This window comes from Myxocyprinus asiaticus, chromosome 10 (genome assembly GCF_019703515.2).
Source record: "Myxocyprinus asiaticus isolate MX2 ecotype Aquarium Trade chromosome 10, UBuf_Myxa_2, whole genome shotgun sequence".
NCBI classification, from domain to species: Eukaryota; Metazoa; Chordata; class Actinopteri; order Cypriniformes; family Catostomidae; genus Myxocyprinus; species Myxocyprinus asiaticus.
Window position 1 is genome coordinate 30360342 of NC_059353.1, and position 14958 is coordinate 30375299.

The 14958-nt window shown below is 37.0% G+C and overlaps 1 protein-coding gene across 1 annotated transcript in view; it reads right to left on the reverse strand.

Annotated features, from left to right (window-relative positions):
* The window catches only part of LOC127447656 (discoidin, CUB and LCCL domain-containing protein 2-like), a 32023-nt gene that overhangs the window by 13228 nt on the left and 3837 nt on the right, over positions 1–14958 (reverse strand). Inside the window, exons 2-5 of the mRNA XM_051709626.1 lie at positions 12829–13053; positions 12487–12624; positions 1251–1302; positions 1095–1167 (exon numbers count right to left, since the gene is read on the reverse strand). Coding sequence (XP_051565586.1) covers positions 1095–1167; positions 1251–1302; positions 12487–12624; positions 12829–13053 — 488 coding nt within the window. The remainder of the gene's footprint in view (positions 1–1094; positions 1168–1250; positions 1303–12486; positions 12625–12828; positions 13054–14958) is intronic.

Sequence of the window (14958 nt, forward strand, 5' to 3'; positions counted from 1 at the left end):
ATCTTCCAGATGTGTTTGTAAAAGTTGAGCTTGTACTGCTCTTCAGTGGCGGTGCACATTGCCAGAAACGCATCAAAATGGTCAAAGACGTCCATCTAGTGCATGTTTACATAGACCAACAATTAAAAATAGCACAGATAGGTGCAAAAATGCATCCAGGACATGTTTATAACCACTCAAAACAGCAAGACACAGAATGGGGGTTCCCTTTTAAGAGTTATAAGTTGACATCACGTCTTGACATTGGCACGAGATGCATGATAATGGTTGAAGCAGTTCATCTATTGCATGTTTATGTAGAAAACATTTTTAAACATAGTCCAGATGGGCACAAGAAGGTGTCCTCTGTAAGTCCCCTTTGGTGTAGAGGAATAGTTGGCCCATCTCTCCTCTTCACCTTTCTGACTGAGCGCCAGTGGGTGGGCCAAGGGTACAATTATGTAAAAGGATGCATTGATGTCTTGCTCTAGAGGCATTCATGTGCTGATGTATACATCTGTGTGACGTCACAAAGTAGGGAAAATCCAAACAAGCTGTTTTTTTGCGACTTTGCTCTTTTTGTATTGTGGAGGAAATTTTGAGTTCTGAAACTTACAGTATGTTTTTTTGTGTACTATGAATTCTTACATGTCAAAAGATCAAGGAAAATGTTATTCCTCATGTCATGACTCCTTTAAAATGAATATTCTGGTGTTAAATGTTGCTGGTGTTACTTAGAGATCGACCGATAGTGGATTCCAATAACTAAGGTGGTGGGAAAGGCTGATAATTTTTATAATTGATTTATAGAATGTTAAACATTTTTCTTAGTCTTTCCTTTATATGATGGGTACAGACATAGAGGCTACAAGGTCAAAATTAATAAAATCCCAGATTCAGTATAGTGCGCAACCAAAGTCTCCCAATAATAACCGGAAAAATGAATATTTGGTTCATAAAGCGGGACTTTTAAATACAAACAAGAAATACACTTAGTTATTTCAGGACTCTAATTTTGAAATGTGTGTGTGTGACAATATCCAAATATCACGACAGACCAAGAGAGAGGGAGAAAGCATGTAAACTTAACACCTAGACAATATTGGCATACTTACGTCTCTGTATCCATGGGGTATGGTTCCCGAAACCTCTTCGAAATCAGTCAGGCATCCCGCAGGACAGAATTTACTGCAAATGCAGGGCAGGAAAATAAGACACACAAACAAACAAAACATGCACACATGCACCCAATCCACTATACAAGTTGGTACCTGAACTCCGCTTCAGTGAAGTGCTCTCCTTTCTCCAGGCAGGTGATGAGATCTGAAGAGAACAAGAAAAGATATGCATTTTCTTTCCGTTTCTTTGAACCCTCTTGAAATATACAGTATTTACCTCTGTCAGATAAAACAGCAAATCAGAAGGTTGCTATGGTGAAACTATAGATTCATGTAATTGTTCTGCTCTCAGAAAATATCTATCCATGTGTGTGTTATGTGTATTCAATGAGTGACTAAATAGGTGATGTAATAGATTGGTGTATTGTGTTTCATATTTGTGGATAAAAGCCTCCATCTGAATGAACAGATCAATACCTACTAGATTTGTTACATTTTCTGAAGAAAATATGAGTGGTTCTCAACGAGTCTCTACGATATCCTGGTTCATAGATATGGCTCAGGTTTCTCCTTTAGTGTGAGTTTATGGGATTGATTGCCCATTTTATCAACCTCCAGGCAAAAATCAGAAGTTTGATTGTTTAAAAATGTAAAAAAAGTCACATGATTTGAGATATCATTCATTTCTGTAGCTCAAACAGTGTAGGATGATGTACACACTGACGTTTAATACTTAAGGTTATGCATTTTGTCAAACCTCTAAACCTAAATATAAGCAAAAATAACAGTGGTGCATACCTTAGCATCTAATAACCCCAGTGTATAAGTGTGAGTGTTTTTCTCAGGTTCAAGTTATTTTGTGGTGTTATTCTTGCCATTACTCATACCCACAGCACAGATTCATCTGTCCCTGTCCTGACTCATGAGAAATATGATCTCTCTCTCTACACACACACACACACACACACACACAGTACTGAGGTAAACAGGTGGATCTCCCACATGGCACTGTGAACCCCTGACCTCAGGCAGTTTCAGAGGTCAAAGGGCAAATGTCATTGCTAAGAGACACCAAACACAGAAGTACACAACTGTGAAAGTTTTGGAGGTTCAGGATGTAGCATGTTGTAAAGAGCACCTTCACAGAGCCTGTGTTTGTGCATATCATATGCTGTCTAAGATGAAGATGTGCTTACACTGCATTTCCCAGTCACAAATCTAAACATTAATCCTGCATTACACAGTGTCCTAAACAGATGTGTCACAATAAAGCATAAAGCGATAAAAGCTTCCATGTAAATTTGAATGTTTGTTCTGACATTTTCAGCAATGCAGCATAGCATGCTATAAGTAGAACAGCATTCTTCCACCTGAGAAATACTGCTAAATTACGACACATGCTCGCTGCTGCTGATACCGAAAAAAATTAATTCATGTGTTCATGACCTCAAGACTGGATTATTGTAATGCATTACTGTTAGGATGTCCAGCAAGTTCAATAAATAAATTTAACTGGTTCAAAATGCAGCTGCCAGAGTGCTGACTAGAACCAAGAAATATGATCATGTTAGCCCCATTTTATCATTGTTACACTGGCTACCTGTTCAATTTCATATTCATTTTAAAATTCTGTTAACTACACACAAAGCTTTGAATCGTCTAGCTCCGCAGTACTTAAGTGACCCTCTGACACGCTATATTCCATCACGTTCATTACGATCACAAAATTCTGGCATGTTAATAATTCCAAGAATATCAAAATCCACAAAAGGAGGCAGATCCTTTCATACTTGGCTCCTAAACTATGGAATAATCTCCCTAACACTGTTTGGGATGCAGACACACTCACTCAGTTTAAGTCTAGACTAAAGACTCATCTATTTAGCCAAGCATACACCTAATTTAACCTTCAACTCACAATTAGGCTGCTTTAGTTAGGTCTGCCGGAACCAGAAACCAGAAACACTGATCGTGATCTATAACTCTGCATAAAATAGAATGCCATCTACGCTAATATTATTCTATTTGTTTCCATGTCCGGGATTCATATCCAGAGGTTACCAGAGCCTGCCAGATCCAGCTCTGTTTCTGCTTGGTGTCGGACTCCACTCCTACGTGTCGCTGAGAGATGATGACAAACTACATCCAGTTCTAGCCAGACATCACTTCAGTTTTTTGACTTCAGAAGATGAACTGATGCCAACTACAACTGCAAGACATCGGATCCTACATATGCCACTGCCTGAAACTTGGATTTAGGATGGACCCCACCGAACCTCACCGGAATGGCCTGCAGGTTGAACTGCGATGCACCTCATTAATCTCTGCCTGCATCACCTTTGTCTACTGATGGACTACACTCCTGAAATGGAATACATAGACTATCATTTAATTGCCAAAAAAAGCCTTCATCAGCCAACTAACTAAGGACAATGCATCTATGTAAACTTCTGCAGTTAATCCAGGATGAACTTCAAAGACATTAGTCATTAATTTTAAAGTTCATAAAAAAATTTTTTCTTTTTTTTTTAAATATTTATAAAACACTTGAACGTAACGCTTACTTAATTTACAAATTTTAAACCATGACTTCATTTCTGCACATCAATAACTAATATTGGCATTATATTCATGTTGTTTAGCCAGAGGGGAACTGGCCCCCACAGCGAGTCTGGTTTATCCCAAGGTTATTTTTCTCCATTAACCAACATCTTATGGAGTTTTGTGTTCCTTGCCACAGTCGCCTTCAGCTTGCTCACAGGTGATCTAAACACAATTATTATTTAATTATCTAATTTCTATACACATTTTACAATCATATTTAATCAAACTACATCATGATCACTTTAAGACATTATAGATATTACAGTTTCATTTTTTGTTTTTGTTAATGCACGATTTCCTGTAAAGCTGCTTTGAAATGTGTTGGGAAAAGAGCTATACAAATAAAAATGACTTGACTTGACTATAATTGGTGGTGCTGGCTAAGGCAATCATCACTATTATTATCGTTCATACATAAGGTACTATACTGTACATATACAACACTAATTTTAAGTAGAATTATCCTTTTATCCATGATGTTTTGGAGTTAAACTGTCATTTTAAAGTCTGTTAGCCTAATTTATGCATGTCTATGTTTAATGATGTAATATGTCTGTTCATGTTTAATGTGTATGTATTATACAGGTGCATCTCAATAAATTAGAATGTCGTGGAAAAGTTCATTTATTTCAGTAATTCAACTCAAATTGTGAAACTCGTGTATTAAATAAATTCAGTGCACACAGACTGAAGTAGTTTAAGTCTTTGGTTCTTTTAATTGTGATGATTTTGGCTCACATTTAACAAAAACCAACCAATTCACTATCTCAAAAAATTAGAATACATCATAAGACCAATAAAAAAAACATTTTTAGTGAATTGTTGGCCTTCTGGAAAGTATGTTCATCTACTGTATATGTACTCAATACTTGGTAGGGGCTCCTATTGCTTTAATTACTGCCTCAATTCGGCGTGGCATGGATGTGATCAGTTTGTGGCACTGCTGAGGTGGTATGGAAGCCCAGGTTTCTTTGACAGTGGCCTTCAGCTCATCTGCATTTTTTGGTCTCTTGTTCTCATTTTCCTCTTGACAATACCCCATAGATTCTCTATGGGGTTCAGGTCTGGTGAGTTTGCTGGCCAGTCAAGCACACCAACACCACGGTCATTTAACCAACTTTTGGTGCTTTTGGCAGTGTGGGCAGGTGCCAAATCCTGCTGGAAAATGAAATCAGCATCTTTAAAAAGCTGGTCAGCAGAAGGAAGCATGAAGTGCTCCAAAATTTCTTGGTAAACGGGTGCAGTGACTTTGGTTTTCAAAAAACACAATGGACCAACACCAGCAGATGACATTGCACCCCAAATCATCACAGACTGTGGAAACTTAACACTGGACTTCAAGCAACTTGGGCTATGAGCTTCTCCACCCTTCCTCCAGACTCTAGGACCTTGGTTTCCAAATGAAATACAAAACTTGCTCTCATCTGAAAAGAGGACTTTGGAACACTGGGCAACAGTCCAGTTCTTCTTCTCCTTAGCCCAGGTAAGACGCCTCTGACGTTGTCTGTGGTTCAGGAGTGGCTTAACAAGAGGAATACGACAACTGTAGCCAAATTCCTTGACATGTCTGTGTGTGGTGGCTCTTGATGCCTTGACCCCAGCCTCAGTCCATTCCTTGTGAAGTTCACCCAAATTCATGAATCGATTTTGCTTGACAATCATAAGGCTGCGGTTCTCTTGGTTGGTTGTGCATCTTTTTCTTCCACACTTTTTCCTTCCACTCAACTTTCTGTTTACATGCTTGGATACAGCACTCTGTGAACATCCAGCTTCTTTGGCAATGAATGTTTGTGGCTTACCCTCCTTGTGAAGGGTGTCAATGATCGTCTTCTGGACAACTGTCAGATCAGCAGTCTTCCCCATGATTGTGTAGCCTAGTGAACCAAACTGAGAGACCATTTTGAAGGCTCAGGAAACCTTTGCAGGTGTTTTGAGTTGATTAGCTGATTGGCATGTCAACATATTCTAATTTTTTGAGATAGTGAATTGGTGGGTTTTTGTTAAATGTGAGCCAAAATCATCACAATTAAAAGAACCAAAGACTTAAACTACTTCAGTCTGTGTGCATTGAATTTATTTAATACACGAGTTTCACAATTTGAGCTGAATTACTGAAATAAATGAACTTTTCCACGACATTCTAATTTATTGAGATGCACCTGTATATGTTTGACTGTGTATGTTTTTATGCCAGTGACAAAGGTAAATTTCCATTTAATGGAAAATGTAATGGATAATAAAGTGTAAACTATACTACATAGCAATTTGAACAAACCCCTAATTCTAGGTATTAAACTTGATCCGAACCGTTTGTTCTACAGACATGAATGATGCCAAATCGTGCGGCTTGTTGAGGAGAGGTGTGCTTTTTCTAAGCAATCAGACTTTATTGGTAGACAATAAAATGGGTTACAAAATCCCAATACTTGCGATAAAGGAGGGACCCGAGCAATATCTACAGACCAAATTATAATAAAGACTTGAGGGTTTCTTTTGACTTGGGCCAGTAAGCAACCACCTAGCAACCACTCACAATACCATAGCAACTGCATAACAAGGTGCTACAAAACACTCAGAACACCTTAGCATTGTGACAGTCACTTTTGCAAAGACAAACACCACTCACATTTTTTTCAGAAATTGAGATATCTAGCTGCTTAGATGCATTTCAATGTCAAACATTGTGACATACTGTATCTGTGAACAGTATGACATAATTTCCGTTCATTTTAAATGTCAAAGGCTCTCATTTAGTTATTAGTCATCTAAATTAACTGTCTGTCATTCATAATGTTTCTGGACACACCCTAAACCACAAACAGAAAGAATAACTAAACACTGTAACATTTGTGGCACTTAAGGTTTTAAAAGTTAATTGTTTTTTGACAGTGACGTGGCTCTCAACTATTTAAAACTGAATATCTAGTATTTAATATCTTGTACTGTATGTCTTTATATTTGAGAGTATGATTGAAATAAAATTTTGTGTAAAGTTGTTTCCACAACTATAATGCAATGTTGCTGGTGTGACACAGCATATCTGAAAGTACAAAAACGTGAATGCAGCGCCAGAGGAGTCATAAGTCATATGGATTTGAAGCTACACTTCTTTAAATGTTTACAGTTGTATGCAAAGTACAGGTAGGCCGATATATCGGTTTTACCGATTAATCAGTGCCAATAGTTGCTTTTTGGAATTATCGGCAAAGATTTTTTTTTACTTTTTTTACTCCAATAAATCATTCTAAACAATACAATAGAACTAATCAATACAATCAAATACTAGTGATCTCAATCTATATAAGCAATTTTAAAAAAGATGGGTTTTTAACAACTTCTTAAAACTGTCTAATGTGGGAGCATCTCTAACAGCAAGAGGAAGTGCATTCCATAATCTAGGTGCAGTAACTGAAAAAGCTCTCTCACCCATAGATTTTAGTCTACAAAGAGGCTGCTGAAGAGTAAAAGAATCAGCAGAACGAAGAGAACGAGAGGGGATGTAAAGGGTAACTAAGTCACAGATATAAGAAGGGGCCGTTCCATGCACAGCATTGTAAGTTAGAGTGAGGTTTTAAAATCAATACGCGACTGAACAGGAAGCCAATGCAAACTATAAAGCACACCTGTGATGTGCTGACGTGATGGAGTAGAAGTGAGAACACGTGCTGCTGAATTCTGAAAATACTGTAACCGTTTGATAGATTTAGCAGGTAGACCAACAAATAGTGTGTTACAATAATCAATCCTGGAAGTAACAAACGCGTGAATAAGCCTTTCAGCATCAGGCAATGTAAGGAAAGGCCTAATTCTAGCAATGTTTCTAAGGTGATGGAATGCAGATTTTCTGATACACTTAATGTGTGAATCTAATGTCAAATGAGCATCAAAAATTATACCAAGGTTACGAGCATGAGTAGATGGAACTACGATATTATCATCCATAATCAAACTGAAATTGCTACCTTTGTGAATAGCTGCTGTTTTGCCAATGAGAAGAACCTCTGTCTTTGAACAATTCAATTAAAAAAAATTATGGTGCATCCACATTTTTATTTCCTGCACACACTCAGAAATTTTTAGAGGTAACAATAATATCGGACTTAGAGCTGATATAGATCGGAGTATCATCAGTATAAAAGTGGTACCCAAAACCATAATTCCTAATAATTTGCCCCAGAAGAAGCATATAAATGCTAAACAATATAGGACCCAAGACAGATCCCTGAGGAACACCATGACAGACCTGTACAATGTCAGATTTGTTGTTTCCCAAAACAACAAACTGGGAATGATCAGTAAGGTAAGATTTAAACCATTTAAGCACAGTACCAGAGATACCAAGCCAACTTTCAAGTCTATTATGCAGAATGGAGTGGCACACCATGTCAAATGCTGCACTCAGATCTAACAACACCAAGATGGAAGAGGCTCCTGAGTCAGTTGATACAAGCAGGTCATTCATGACTCGAACCAAGGCAGTCTCTGTACTGTGTCCCTTTCTAAACCCAGATTGGAAAGGCTCAAAAAGCTTGTTGAGTGACAAGTGTAAGTATAGTTTTGTTGCAACGACACATTCCAAAACCTCAGCAAGAAAGGGAAGATTTGAGATAGGCCTGTAATTTGATAGATCAGACTTATCACATCCAGGCTTTTTAAGGACTGGTGTAATAGCTGCGACCTTAAGAGCTTCTGGAACAATACCAGTAGTAAGCGAGGTGTTCACAATTTTCAAAATGAGGGGACTTATTGATGGCAGACAATCCTTAAGAACAACTGTTGGGATAGGGTCAAGAGTACATGTAGTTGTATTCATTGCTATCACTAATTTCAGAATACAATCAATAGTAACTATTTCAAAATTAAAGAATGTAATTTCAGAGGAACTAGGTGGATAAGTCACAGGAATTGCAGAACAGGGTGTCGAACTAATAGACTTATGAATGTTCTAAATTTTTTCCATGAAGAAATTGAGAAACTTGTTACACTCATGTACAGAGGAACAAATCGGTGGCTTAATAGGTGTAAGAATTTTGTTAATTGTTTTAAAAATCATGTTGGGTTTGCAGCACCATCACTAATAATGGCCGTATAGTGCTTTATTCTCGCCGCTTTAAGTGCTTCAGTGTATTGACTCAAATGTTCATCATAGATGAGCTTATGGACAGTCAAGCCTGATTTCTTGTACTGGCGTTCAAGCTGCCTACTTTTAACCTTACGAGCTCTGAGCTCAGTAGTGTACCAAGGGCATGATTTAATAAATGAAACAATATGTTCTCTCCTAGGGGCGAACACGTCCAAAGCAGTTGTTAAAACAGAATTATAGTGATCAACAGTCCCAACTGTTGGGTGCTCTGAGATCCAGCATGAAAAACTATCAAAATTAATATTCTTGACATTTCTAAAACTAATGACCCTTTTTTGAGCACATCTTGGAGAAGGAACAAGTAGCTTAAAAGTGAGAAGCTTATGATCACTAATACATAAGTCACTGCTATCTAGCTGGTCAATATCCACCCCAACAGAACACACCAAGTCAAGTGTATGGCCTTTGTTATGAGTAGGAAAATGTACATGTTGTCTCAAATTAAAACAATCTAATGTTTCCAACTCAACTGTTTGGTTACTATTAGAATTATCCACATGAATATTAATATCTCCAGTGAGAATCATTAATGGACAAACAGAACTAACAAATGTAAGTAGTTCTGTGATTTCAGCAAAAAACAGAGGATTAGGTTTTGGAGGACGATAGATGAATAAAACAAGAACAGGGGAGGTACCATTCATTTTGAAAGCTACACACTCATATGATATACACAGGGAATGGAAATTTCAGTGATCGATATATCAGCTCTGTAGATAACGGCAAGACCGCCACCTTTACCACTTAAACGTGGCCTATCAATGTATGTATAACCCGGTGGAATACTCATATTTAGATTTATGAAGTCATTCGGCTGATGCCAAGTTTCACAGATACAGAAAAAATCGAGTGTATTGTTCAATATAATATCATAGAGTAAAGCAGTCTTATTGTTCATTGAGCGAACATTTAGATGTGCAAATCTCGCAGATTCGAGTCGCACTATCTTAGAAATCACTTGTGGATAACGTAAGTTCAGAAGGCCATGTAAATGCCATGTAAAGAACGATTGTGTGTTTCTGAGTCCATAGAGCGAGAACATAAAACTTTTATGCCAATCCCAGTAGTTTGAAAGTTGCGCCGCGATCCTCTGTGTAAATATTTTGGCCGACATAAAAGCCTAAACGACCGTAAGGTTCTTTGTACACATATGTCAGGGGGTAGATGATGTCCCAATGATAGAAGTTCAAAAAGAGTACCTTATCATGATGAAATCCAAATGTTGAAGGACCCGCTATCTGCGAAGCCCAGTCAAATTAAAATGACAATGACAATGGATAGCAAGGAAATCCACATGGTAGCAATGGTAATATCCAAAATGAGTTACATGGAGTAAAATCCAGACACGTTGATATCACACAGAAGCACAAGTAGCTTATATCACACAGGGCACGGCATCTAGTCCCAATCACACAGCAGGATCACCGATCACATGGCGTTGAACCACACGTACTGAAAGACTTCTCAATTTTATCCAGGTAGCAGTCAATGTAATCCCTGGGATTGGATAGGTCTCTCTCCTCTTTAAGTTTGTTGATTTCCTCATGCATGAAGGGATGAAGTTTAGAGATGCAGGATCACCGATCACACGGCGTTGAACCACACATACTGAAAGACTCCTCGCGTTCAGACCAGAATCATTAAAAGAAGTGCAAAAACAACTAATAAAATCAATTAAATAATAAATAAAATTAAAACAAGGAAGAACAATTTTAAAAACGAAACGAATGGAGAAGCGGCAGCCAACGTGTGCCAACGTGTGAGGAATTAGAACCTCTCAAACTGTAGACAGCCCTGAGATTAAACAGCACTGACGAGGTAAAGAGATAATCAACATCGATTACAATTTTATAAAATACACATCATCATCCAAATTTATTTTATTTATTTATTTTTTTACTGCAGTAACACTAACTGGTAACTGGTATAGATGCATAGTAAATCGATTGGGGCGAATCTATAAGACTTCATTTTTATTATTAATAATTATTCTGTCATCATTCAGTCACCTCTATCTTGATCCAAACCTTTAGGACTTTCTTCCATGAATGAAAAAAAAAAAGATGGAAAAAGATGTGATGAAAGTAAATAGTGACTGAGTTTAATCTACTTAACATCTACATTTTATTATCCATTTTGTACTCCATGGAATTAGTAACTGTGAAAGCTGTAGTTAAAGGTTTATAAACATGTTTAAGCTCTTAGTTTTCCATAACAAATACTATTGTTGATTTTTTAGGAAGACTATCCGTATTCGCCTAACCAACCACAGTAATGCAGAGCCACCCATGGTCTTACCTGTGGCAATGGCTTTATCATTACAAATGCCACTGTTAAAAAATGGAAGAACAATGGTAAACTTTCATATAGGCATGTACATTTTAGAAATGAAGGGGTTGAAAGTTTATAGTCTCCAGAGTACAGAGTTACGTCTCCAGTTAGTTTCATCACTTTTTGTGGAACGGGGGATTTTGGCCAGTGAAAATACTGAGTGGCTACTGACTTTGAAATACCACTAGCTACAATGGCCATTAAGCCCTCTATATATATATATATATATACTACCGGTCAAAAGTTTTGAAACACTTGACTGAAATGTTTCTCATGATCTTAAAAATATTTTGATCTGAAGGTGTATGCTTAAATGTTTGAAATTAGTTTTGTAGACAAAAATATAATTTATGCCACCATATTAATTTATTTCATTATAAAACTAAAATTTAATTAAAAAAAAATTATAATAAAAGAAACTTTTTTGAAATTGATGACTTGGACCAAATAATAAAGAAAAGCAGCCAATAAGTGCCCAACATAGATGGGAACTCCTTCAATACTGTTTAAAAAGCATCCCAGGGTGATACCTCAAGAAGTTGGTTGAGAAAATGTCAAGAGTACATGTCTGCAAATTCTAGGTAAAGTGTGACTACTTTGAAGATGCTAAAATATAACACAGTTTTGATTTATTTTGGATTTTGTTTAGTCACAACATAATTCCCATAGTTCCATTTATGTTATTCCATAGTTTTGATGACTTTACTATTATTCTAAAATATGAATATATATATATATATATATATATATATATATATATATATATATATATATATATATATATATATATATATATATTATAATAAAGAATGAGTAAGTGTTTCAAAACTTTTGACTGGTAGTGTATATACAAAATCCTTAAACTTGTTATATATCTGGTGGCTATAAAAAACTTAATTTGGTAAATACTTAAATATAGAGCATTGTACCTGAGGTAAGTCTTTGTCATTTCAAAATAAGAATCCTGAAATAACTAAGGGTATTTTTTGTTTGCAGTTAAATGTCCCACTTTATGCAACACATTTTTTTTCTGGTAATTATTGGGATTTTAATTGCACAAAAAACTGCATCTGGCTTTTAATTCATTTTTCACCTTGTAGCCTTTATGCCTGTGCCAGTCATAGTAAGGAAAGGCTAACATAGAATTAACATTCTATAAATCGATTTTTAAACTATCGGTTGATTAATCGGTTATCTGCCTTTTCCCCAACCTTATTTATCGGTATTGGAAAAATCCACTATTGTTCGACCTCTAGTGCAAAGCAGTGTAATATCACACCCTGACACATACACACTGAATGGAGTGTTTACCTCTATGCTGATTGGTGGTGTAGGAGAGGAAGAGGCCACGGCCATTGCTGTGTGGTCCACTCATGAACTGCACTGTGACCTGATGCCCTTCTGATTCAATTACAGCATCTCTCCATTCTCTCCCTCCACAGAACTTCACTGCAGAAAGAACAACAATATGATTTTCAATCAGCAGTCTGTACATTAGAGGATTTTTTACTATCCCATTATTATTATAAGTCTTATAATGACTAATCAAAACTTAAATAACTTCTTATACTTTCTCTTCTCAAATTAAAGTAAAGACCAGAAAAAAGCACCACAACAAAAATACATTGAGTTAGTACAGTAAGTGTTTCTCACCAATTTCTGTTCGTCCGGGTCCGACGCCATTATAGAGTCTGAGGTAAGACACCTGGCAGTTGTTTGTGTTGATGTCAAGGTCCGCGATGCGCACAAGGATGGTGTGTCCAGTGGTCACGCTGATCTCCCACTCACACACAGAGTGTGAGGGATAGGACAGAGGATACCCTAGAGACGCCAGGCTCCCAGTACCCACACCCAGCACAGTGTGTCCACAGCCGTCTCCTGAAACACATGCAGAAATGCTCAAACACTCTTCAGAGATCAGTGTAGATCTAATGATTTGCAAATGAATGCTCATCCATGCTAAAATGTGCTATCATTCTTCACAAATAATGCTTCTTGGTTTGATTTCTAGTGCAATGACATAATACATATTTAAACATGGCTCAAATGTCCTAATTCTTCTAGAGGCCACTGCATGCATCTAATGTTTATCTTTAAAGCTTGTTGGATGTGGAATCTTAAATGGGAAAGAGAAAGAGGCAGAAAGTGGGAGAGATGAGATCGCAGTGCATTGCAGCTGCTCGTGCCGCCTGTCACGCATTTACACACCAAATGAATCTCTGCTTGTGCTGTTGTTATGTAATCTGTGCTGGACAATATTCAGACCCCCCGAGCAAAAACAACAGCCTCATCCACACACACACCTATAATCTGCAATGTTTCCCGTACAGAAATCCACCCATACAAACCTTAACTTGGCAAAGTTTCTTTAAACTTTTCTGCATTGAAAAGTGCGTGCTCGGTTGTTTCAAACAATGGAAGGGACGACTGGAGCTAGATGCCACATTTATACTCCAGTGAATATTTTTAAGGGTAGGTTTATATTTGACAGACAATTTTTGTATAGATACATGACTGGTTGTCTTAGCTACAAAAAAAGATGTTGAACATTTTCACCATTATTGCCCTGGTAAAAAAGATACAGTTGACCCCACATTGACCTTTTGTGACAACATGTTCCAATAGCTGGATGTGATTTTAGATTTTTTTAGTTTGGAGAGCAGAATTCAGAATTTGAAAACAATGTCCTAATTTAAGACAGTTTTGAACTAGGCATTTGAAACCAACATGAAAAAACATCGCTAGAGAACAAAAACATCTAATTAGCAATTCGACTTATGACTCAACATCTTATGCATGTTTTAGACCACACGTGCTATAGTGTGTTATTGCCGTTACAGTCAAGCTCCAATCTGACATTAAAGAAGCATAAAGGCACTATTAAAGTCCACATGACTCATGTATTATATTCAAAGACTTTTGAAGCCATACATAGTTTTGTGAATTGCAAAGTTATTTAATAAATTAATAAATTAAATAAATTACTATTAAATTACAATAATATTCAAATTTACAGAGCAATGTGATTATCCTATAACAACTAAAATGAACACAAAAGAGATCCACTAAAGAATCCATTCCACATTCCAGGTCAACTCACTATGTGGGGAAAAATGTGCCAATAGCACTGGCTTCATGTTCACTGAAGATTTTCACTGAAATTACTGTTAATTTTGCTACTGCATTATCCACTAAAGTAGTCAACAATAAAGGTTTTCTTAATGTAATTTATGTAATTTTTCTCTTTATACTCTATTTTAGAATGAAATGTGTAGTTACAGAAAAAGTGGTTTCAGTGTACCCCTAATAATAACATTTAGAATTTGTTCAATTGTTCCAAACAAAGTCTAATTTAAATAAAAATTGCAAAACTACCAATTTTCATAATCGACTAGTAGGTCGGTTGTTTGAACGACTAGTCGACTAGGGTTGCAGCGGTATACTGGTTTCACAGTATACCACGGTATGAAAATTGACGGTTTTCATACCATGTACATTTGCTTATCTATGGTATTGAGAAAAAAAAAAAAAATGCAACCGGACGGAGAATCTCACCTGCGCGTGCGCATCTCCTTTCCTCCTCGACTGCCTGTCAGACTCGTCAACTTGCGCCACACACACACATGCAGCGGAGAAAATGTCAGAGAGAAGCAGGGCGAGAGGGTCTGACATAAGTGAGTGTGTGTGTGAGTTAAAGCAGTGTTTCTCAAATGGTGAGTCACGACCCAAAAGTGGGTCGCAGGTCTATTCGGACTGGGTCACGGACAGCAGGGAAAGAACAAT